General features: G+C 33.7%; 1 protein-coding gene across 1 annotated transcript in view; it reads left to right on the forward strand.

The window, feature by feature from the left end:
* LOC130675681 (5'-3' exoribonuclease 2 homolog) overlaps positions 1-6,238 on the forward strand; it is a 73,484-nt gene extending 67,246 nt beyond the window's left edge. Inside the window, exon 6 of the mRNA XM_057481502.1 lies at positions 3,058-6,238. Within this exon, the coding sequence (XP_057337485.1) occupies positions 3,058-3,386 (329 nt within the window). The 3' untranslated portion in view covers positions 3,387-6,238. The remainder of the gene's footprint in view (positions 1-3,057) is intronic.
* The last annotated feature ends 4,064 nt before the right edge of the window (positions 6,239-10,302 follow it).

The following is a 10,302-nucleotide window of genomic DNA, read 5'->3' on the forward strand; positions in this document are numbered from 1 at the left end:
AAAAAAAGAAGAGATAGATAAACAAAAAAAATTGATCTATTTTTAATATAGAGTTTATATACAAGTGAAACAAATGTGAATAAATGATAATAATCATGAATTATTACTGTATACCAAACATCCGACGGGCCAGGAAAATTTGCGGATGGTCCACAAGCAAAAAGGTCGATGGGTTGGTGTACACGAGTTGCTCGTGAACGTTATTATCATAAACGCAACAATAACGAGGGATGATCCGACACGTAAACCATCGGAGCTCCCTACCTCCCTTATTTCTCCATCCAGAACGGATTACCCGGTCCCCCGTGTGTTTCTCCGTGGAATCCACGGGGGATGTTATTGTAGCCGCGAGTCAGAGAGCAAGAGAAAGATAGTAAACGTTTAGGTTTCCCCTTCGATAATATTGCTGCTGTGTTTATCGCCTCCTATTACGAGCTCGATTGAGCTGAGCTATGCGATTAGTATGCGTCACCGGTACCGACGGGTGCTGATGCTACTTCTGCTTCTAACCCTTCAGTACTTTTTTTTTTACATACGTATATATTTATTGCTTTCAAATATATCAATAGAAAATTCATATTTACCATTATCTATTTTTTATTGATAATTAGTTAAATTACTTCTTTTTTGATTGATTGGCATTCAGACACGGGGTTTGTTTTCTATTAAAATTAATTTGGCTTGTAAAGTATTTTGTCAGACGTTTTTTTAAATAGTTAGTACACAATAAATTGATGTAAATTTAACGATAGAAATTGAAAAAAAGAGACGCGTGTTGCCCTAGCCATTTGACAAATTCGTTATTAGCATCCAACGCGTAACACGCGGTGTTATGACGTTTCATGATGCTGACAAATATGTGCCCCCAATGCGCCATACGCATATGAAGGAGACACGTGCCGCCACACTTCTTTCTATTCAACTCTATACTAATATCGTATTGTTCCTGCTGTACTGTGTAAGATTCGACAATTCGACTCCTACTATTACTTGATATATATGCTCAAAAACTTCTCTTTAATACTCTAACTCACCGATCTTTCAATCAAGCACGTACGCTGTACTTAGACTAGTGTACCTTGCGAATATTTTGTAAATATTAACGAAAATAAAACAAAATAGTACATTGTTAAAAATATTGGTTGAAAATTAACAACGTGTGTGAATTGGAAATGGTCCACCACAAATTTGGTTGTTTTTCAACCCATTACGAATTACAGTGAATTTTAGCATTAAATTTATATGAGAAGTAAATTCAGTATTTTTTCAATATCTGGTGTGACACACAGAAAATTTTCACTGTTCATACTCATTAAATATAATATATATATTGTTTGGAGATATTAATATTATCTTGCGCAGCAAGGGATGAAGCAAGACGATTTCAGACGAGGGCTGTTGACTACCCGAGTTGAAGGCGAGAGCTGACATCACCCGAAATCTGAAATCGTGTTCTATCCCGTGCCACGCACTATTTTTAATATTGCACGGTAAGAAATGCATGGCGTTCAACACCATGCTGGTATGGTCTCAAGACAGATACTAAGATAGTATGTGAAATATTCCAAGACAGTATTGCAACAAGTCCCAGAAGTATGGCGTTATTTACTGTACTGTATAGAACTGGAGCTATTGTATTGCTCACACGTATGCATAGCAGGCACGGCGAAACAGCATGGCACAATGTTACTAGTTTTTCCCGCCATAATTTCTGGCATGTCAATTAATGTATACTATCGCATTACCACCAAAACTATATAGATGTCGTTAGACTAGGTTTATCGGCCAGAAGCATTGTGGATACGGCAGCGCAGCATAGGCCTGACGGCCATACTGACATTGCGGCGTCCGCGACAACTATTGCCAATGTTACTATTCCCACAATGGCTGAATCATCTAAGCACACAATTTTATAACCTATAAAAATCAGTTCACGCCAAAATATTTCTTACCGTGTATCTGCATTGGTACTAGGAGTTTTGACGAGTTTCTTCCCTAGGGAAGAAAATAGCCAGTTTCTGCCCGCTAAATCGCATTGGTCTGAACTTGGTTTTTCACCATACATGCACGGAGAAAAAAATATTGTGATTGGCACGATCTACTAGATAGTGATTTGCGTATCGTGAAGGGAGCGATCTGTAGAGCTACCGTTGCAATCCATTCTAGTCCCATCCACGATCCGTATTGCTGTCAGCAGTATACGTAACAATACTCGCACTAACCTCCAAATAGCTAAACGAGTATCGCGACAGTCAGTATACTGTATCGTGCTGGTCACGATAAATTTTTCTCCGTGTGCGCCGAAAGTTTAAATTCATGCCCTGTTTAGAGGGAAGAAAGTCGTTTTTTATGGTTCCATACCCAACAAACTTCGGAAATTTGAACTTTTACGCTTTGAACTTTGGCAATTTTATTCATTCAAAGTCCATTAGGTCGGCCGCCGTTTTTTTCTTTAATGAGAAAATGAATAATAAAAATTAGCGCATGCGCTATTCTTCCCATAAACAAAAGCAAACATTTACACTTTCGGGTGCAGGCTTGGTAAAAAATCGTATACACACCACGGATAAAGACAGGATGTCCCAATCCGCGAGTTTTCAACCCTCGCCTTCAGATCAAATAGGCAATTAAAAACGTGGGTTGGAATGCCCTATTTTCTTCCCTTGGTGTGTAAAATACTAATTGAGTCACAATTATATTATTTTTATTAACATGAAATCCATTGCAGTTTTCTGAATACTACAATTGCAACGTTACCACTTTTTTTTTTGTCAATCGTTTTCGACATGAATTTTTAATATAATCAAAGAATGACTTAAAAATTTGTACTTAGTACAGGAATACAACTGAATAAAATTTATCAAGTGAACAGTAAATTGATTTAAAATTCAAAAATAACCCCGTAAAATTTTTTCAATACAAAAATTTTTGATTCCTATGTAATTCATGCTTACGTAAATCATTATTATTATTGTTATTTTCATTGTATATCATTATCATCAATAAATTTGTTTGATATTAATTATTAATACAACATTTTGTTGATTTATTTTACAGGTTACTCAAGTGGTTATCAAACATCGTCAGGTCAAAGTGGTTATTCGAGTTATTCCGGTAACAATTTAGGGAATAATTCTGGTCATCGTCAAAATTATCAGCCACGCAACAACACCGGGCCTTGGTCTACCGGTTACGGAATGCCGAATGCTCAATATCAACCTCGTTACCAGCAATCAAATCAGCAACAATATATGCACCATCAAAATTCTTACAGAAACAATTTAAATCATCATCAAGGGTCTGGTAACTATTCATCAAATTACAATCAAGACAGAAATAAACAGTACAACCAATACGGTGGGGGCGGAAACAGACGTAACCGATAAAAAATCATGAGTGCAATTAAATGCAATTAATGGGTGGGGTATATAATATATATTAAGGAATAATTAAATTCGACAACAAAGTGCTGGCCTATGGAATAGCCAGCAATTAAAAATTTTTTATGCACCTGTCTCGTAATTAAAATATAACTATCATTTAAATTTAAGAACATATATATTTGTCTTTCGAATAAGTTTTAAATTCAAGTCGATGTGTAATTTTTAAATCGACAACTAAATATTAAGTACGCATAATAGTAAATATAATCAATTAATTGTAATCATAGAATTTTTTATTTCGTGTGTTTGGGCCGCGGAAGAAAAAATTTAATAAAAAATAGGAAAAATTTGTAAAGTAAAACTAGAAACACATAATGGGGTACGATAATATTTACTTTTGGCAACGGTAAAAATTATATTCCATTAGTGCGCTGAGAAAAATTATTTGAAAATTTAAATAAATTATTCATTTTATAGACAATTTTACCCGGAGAAAAATGGAGACTAAAAATGGACGAATTTTTATTGTGCTGTCGTCGAAACGTAACAGGAAGTGGCGTAAAATAATTTTTTGACGCAACTTCCTGTTTCAAATTTCGTCGACTGCATAATAAAAATTTGTAAATATCTTAAGCCCATTTTTTTCTGTGTATGAATTAAGAAAATTTGTAATTGCCACAATAGCAATAACATGTTTACTTGAATCAAGTAGTTTTTACATGCAACTGCAAATTAATTTTCTCAGTGTTTTTAGTTTTCTTTCCACTAGTAGTTAAAAATAAATTTTAAGTTCTGTTTTTTCCGTGTGAAAATTTATAATAAAACTCTCATCAATTGTATTGTAAATGATTATTGTAAATGTGAAGATTATTCACTTCAATCAAATTTCAAAAAAAAATATATATATGTATATATATATTGAAAAAATAAACCCTACAATTCAGAGTAAACTTGGGCCGAAATAAAACTAAAAATTACTTAAAATTGAGTAATTTTTACTTTATAACCAAACAATATTTAGGAACACCAGAGAAATTATTCGTCCTGGCCTCAATTTACTTGTAATTGTAGAGTCAAATTTGTTATATAATTTTTCTATGTGTAGTCCTTATTTAGATTGGTTTTAAATTCTGGAGCTCTTGTGAATTTAAATGATTTGAAATAAATAAAAAATTTATCTGCCGAATCTTTGGGTTCTTGTCTTGAGTCATAGGTTAGTTCTAACCTGCAAACATTGATAATGTTTTTTATTTATGCACAATGATATTTGAAAGACCGAATAATTCTTTTCGTTCTTTCATTCTTAAGTGGACGAACGATACCATCCTTGTTAATTTACACAATTAAATAAATCTTAGTCAAGTTTTTTGAAGAAGTAAAAAATATTTGGACATATCTTACAACAGAGTGTAACATATTAGGTTCTGCTCTTTATTTTATATGAAGAGCTTGAATTTTTCAAAAAATTATAAATGAAAATTTCTGATGTCTTCTTGAAAAAAATTTGAAACCAAGCAAATTTACTTTGATACAAATTAGTAAAAATTACTATTTGGCAGTAAATAATCACTCATTGCTAGTGAAAAGTGAACCACTATTTGAATTATTGGTGTACTTTTTACTAATTAATTGTGAAAAGTTACTACTTTTATCATTTCAATTTTGAGAACACGCATTTTTAATTTTTGTTCATAATTATAGTCGTCCCGATGAAAACTTGGGATTTTTTTCCCACCAGTTCTTTCCCCTACCACCATGATATTAGAATGGGCGCATGCGCCATTTGAATGTGCGCATGAGCAAAGCCACCAAAACTAACATTTAAAGGGCGGGGGAAGAAACCGTGGTGGGGAAAAAATCCCAAGCTTTCGTCGGGATGACTATAGCATCATTGTGTACGCAAGCGTACACTGTAGAATATTTCTATACACGGAGAAATTATTCTTGTTCACGGAAAAAAATTGTGGTTCTTCTACACGGAAAGATTGGAACCCGACTGGTGACTGTTCTGCACCCGACTCAGTACAGTGCTGGAAAAAAATGCTCGATTGTGGTGCTGCACCACAATCGAGCATTTTTTTTTAGTTAGATATACATTCATCATTGAGTAAATCATTTCCGTTAATCAGGGAAACACGTGGAAAAATGACTCTGACCATAGTAAAATGTACAGAGGTTACAGTAATATGTAATTCAACCATTGGAAGTCTTTCTATGGTCATAATAATTTTTGCATGTGTTTATTTAAATTTCCGTCAGGTGGCCGATATCCGGCTTTACTATGCTATCATAGCAATTCAAACGAGAATAATTTCTCCGTGTATTTATGAACATTTGGATGTTCCATCTGTATATTCGATTCGGAATGAGCCTATTAAAAGCTCGGAAAAGTGAACGCGATAATTTTAGATTTTTATAATGGATACCAGTATTTATAGCCAATATATAATTAGAGCTATGCTCCGTTCAATTTTAACAGATTTTTAACGGCCTAATTTATGGAGAATTATAGTCATTAAATAGTAAATACAGCTTTTTTAATTGTTTTTCCGAGGCCAGTAAAATGCAGTGACGCGCTTGTTAATTTTTAAGTTCAATATATTTCTACTGATCATTGCATAGGATGGCATTCATTTTTGTAGTGTAATAATCGTTGCTTTTATTTATTTCAAAGATTTAAATCCCATAGGCATCAATATTTAAAATCATCTTCAAATAAAGTCTATCCTAATATATATATAGTTAATTAAGCTTTTTTGTTACTGTAATCCGTCAAAATTGAATAAACTATTTCGTAAACATTAAAGTGTTTTATTTTTTTGTATCAAGACGAAAGTCGATGAATTTAAAATTAAGAGTGAATTTTTATCTAAATATTGTAACATTTAAATTGTATATTTATTTGAAATATATCTAATAATAGTAAATTATTTACATTAATTTATTTCAGATAACATGAACTATAATAGTACATTGCATAGCGAGTAGGTTAGGTGAGTCTTTATCCGGGAAGCACAATGTTTTTAACACGAGTCGTAGGTGCACACGCACGAGCGCCAGAGAAAAAAATTTCTCGGGACAGGAAAAATTTTTCATTATGAATTGAAAACAAAAACATTCTTAGGACTGTGATGAAGTCACGAAAGTTAAAAGTTAAAAAAAAAAAATTTATATATAAAAAGAATAATAAAATTTGTGGAAGCGAAGTTCGTGGAAGAAGAAAAAAAAGAGAGTGGGGATAAGCGTGCAAACACGCGGAAAAGAAGCAGAAGTACGTAACGCCGCCGCTAGGCGGAAAAGGGCGCTGTTCATTTGTCGCTTGAAGACGGGTCACCTAGAATGGTTAAGCCCAACTCAAGTACAGGGGAACAATCAGATCAGCTCACACCACAAGAGAATATCTTGTAGTAGAGTAACAAGTACTTCCGGGGAAAGTACTCAGAAACTGGCCTCTTTGAAAGCATTGAAACTGTAAGTAATTCCAGTTATGACAGCAGCCGGATCAGCGGTATACAGTATAGAGGTATACTGGTAGCGGTAGCCGAAGTCGCAGAGCAGAGGAGTAGCAGTACATAGTATACGAGGTATACTGTCAACTGTAGCAGAAGCAGAGCTGACCTCAGCAGTATATAGTCTATTGACTATAGGCGTACACTGGTAGTGGTAGCCGAAGTCGCAGAGCAGAAGAGCAGCAGTACATAGTATACAAGGTATACTGTCAGCTGTAGCAGAAGCAGAAGAGACCTCAACAGGAGCAGCAGTATATAGTCTATTGGCTATAGGCGTACACTGGTAGTGGTAGCCGAAGTCGCAGAGCAGAAGAGCAGCAGTACATAGTATACAAGGTATACTGTCAGCTGTAGCAGAAGCAGAAGAGACCTCAACAGGAGCAGCAGTATATAGTCTATTGGCTATAGGCGTACACTGGTAGTGGTAGCCGAAGTCGCAGAGCAGAAGAGCAGCAGTACATAGTATACGAGGTATACTGTCAGCTGTAGCAGAAGCAGAAGAGACCTCAACAGGAGCAGCAGTATATAGTCTATTGGCTATAGGCGTACACTGGTAGTGGTAGCCGAAGTCGCAGAGCAGAAGAGCAGCAGTACATAGTATACAAGGTATACTGTCAGCTGTAGCAGAAGCAGAAGAGACCTCAGCAGGAGCAGCAGTATGTAGTCTACTGGATAATATATATGCGATATATTGGCCACAGCAGGAACCCTAGTTCACCGGCGTACAATATACGGGGTATATTGGCAGTGTCAACAGAAGCATCAGTTCACTGGAATACAACATACAGAGTATATTCGCCATAGCAGTTAGCAGTTAGCAGTTGAAGCAGCAGTACAGTGAGAATATTAGTCAGCAGATACAAGAAAAATAAGTACGATATACAAAGCAGCATAGAGTAAACTACACTGGAGACCAATTATACAACTGTTATTATATTGTATTCTAGATTTTAAGTCATCTCAACTAAATATTATTACCATATATATATTTGTATCTAAACCCGTCTCCTGATCAAAGTTGTTTATTAGACATTGGTAGTTACGTATAACCCTACCATCTTATCTTGTGTATCCCAGCAACCGGCGAGTTAATTCACAATAGGGTTTAAATAGTAAAATTAAGAGCTTAGAATTAATAATACAATCAAATAAGTAGAAACGTTACACGTCAAGAAATTATTTTTTTCTGTGTACATCCACACCATTGGTGGTGCGAACGTTACGGTCTAAAATTTTACATCTCGCGTCGTTAAACTTTCACACTAGCAGTGTTAAAAATTCTAACACCAAATCCTTCACATCACACCGCGGACAGAAAATTTTTAAGATTTTCAAAATTAATTTATGGTATCGATTAAAACATTTATAATTATTGGACAGATTTCATTTAATTTTACACAAATCTTGTTACTAAGTAAAACTATAGACCTTTATCTTAGTAACAAAAAGTATGAATCCATCATATTTTTTATTTTTCAGCATGTGATTTTTTTTACAAATAAAATAAAAGTACCAGCGATATACTAAAAATTTTAATTTTGACAAAAGAAGATAAAAAAGTTGAAAAAATAAAAAACCGTAAAAAGTTGGGAAAAAAAAATTAAAAAACAGGGCAAGTGGACGAAAAACCACAGCAGGCATATAGTAGCACACAGTCTGCGGGGAGTTGGTAGCGCACATCTGGTGGTACAGCCGAGCAGTAGCAGCAGCTAGCGAACGTACATTGAACCAGCGAGTGCCACTCGAGAAAACAATAGCGAGCAACGCTCTTGTTCTCTCTTCTTTTCTTTTTTTTTCCTCTCTCGTGTCTCTCCATCGTCACCCTGAACTCTGAATTCTATTCTTATATTCAACGTTGATATGACGGCTATTCGCAATAGTAAGCATAAGTTAAAAACAAAAGCTCTAATTTTTCATATTTTTATAAATTATTAACTTATTTTGCAGTATAACTTTATATCATATATTATTGCGTATACTGTACTATACATGTATACATTTTCAGTTTGCAACAATGATTGAGCCCGCATGATTCATCGTCTTTATCCGCTTTACTTTTTTTTTGTCGTTGTACCAAAAGGATTCGAGACGATACTTCCGATAGCCCGCATTAGTCTGCAAGGCATATCCCCTATTGCGCAGTAATTTAATTTTTTACTGTACTTGGATTTTCTCCTAAAGTGTAAACAATATAATATTTATAAACATTATGATACTTTAGGGTAAATTTTAAATTTACTTAAAAGTAAATGTGAAAATTACTGCAGTTTAAAATATCCCTGTATAAATAATCGAGGGCCACCTAGATTGCAAACTAGGCCCTCGCTAGCGATATCGAGATAAATTTAGAAATCGCGCCACCTACAACTGATGCGTAAGTATTGCTTGAACCAATATCCGTGTACGCTAGTATTTTATTTTATACAGTAAATAATCTATTAGAAGAATGAAAATTATGTTTATAAATATTATGAGCAGTTGAAAAAATAATGAAGTGTAAATTAATTGTGTAATTATGCAGTCAATATCTCAGTGTATAAATAAATAATTAATTTTAATAATGGAAGCAATTAAAAGACTTGATACAATAACCAAACTCTGACTTAGGGCAGTAATTCTAATGTTGCAAATTTTTAAATATTGAAAAAATAAACAAATAATATTGTATTGTTTTTTATAATATTCGTTTTATATATAAGTTTGAATAAAAGAATGTTAAATAAAACAGTTATTAAATTATTCACTCTCATGGTACTCACATATCGCCAGTGTTAAAAACGTGCTGCTTATGCTCTTTATAGGATTTGTTTAAATGATTCCAATCTAAAAACACCATTAAAACGTAGGCTGGTAATTGGACTAGTAATGCCTATATTAGACTGTGTCAAAATAAGTTTTTATTTTTTTTGTCGATTAAACGTATCTTAAAAGTTTCTTCAATATAAAAAAAAAAATTCTCCTAAAGTTTGAGCTCAATATCTCAAAAATTGTGCTGGCGCAAAGGGGAGTCTCCTTTCCCATTTAAATAACATTGTAAAAATTTTTTATTTTTAATTTTTAAAATAACTACACAGAAAAAAAAAATTTCTCGACTGACGGTAAATATTCTTGATTCAAGAAAATTTTTTTGGAAACCTAAATTTTCTCAGATAAAGTAGAAATCTTCTCCGACCAAGACAAATTTTTTTTAACCAAGACAAATTCTCTCGGCTCAAGAAAATCTTGACTTGGTTTCCGAAAACGTTTATATTCCAAAATATTTTCTTGACTCAAGATAACTTTTTTTTCTGTGTACACAGAAAATTTTTTTATCAATTTTGCTTTAGACTATCTTATAGAAAATTTAATTCTCTACAAAATTGTCCATGTCCATTTTTTTTTTAAACTCAACAGAAACGAAGTTACAGAGG

The sequence above is a fragment of the Microplitis mediator genome, chromosome 10 (assembly GCF_029852145.1).
Source record: "Microplitis mediator isolate UGA2020A chromosome 10, iyMicMedi2.1, whole genome shotgun sequence".
Lineage (NCBI taxonomy): Eukaryota > Metazoa > Arthropoda > Insecta > Hymenoptera > Braconidae > Microplitis > Microplitis mediator.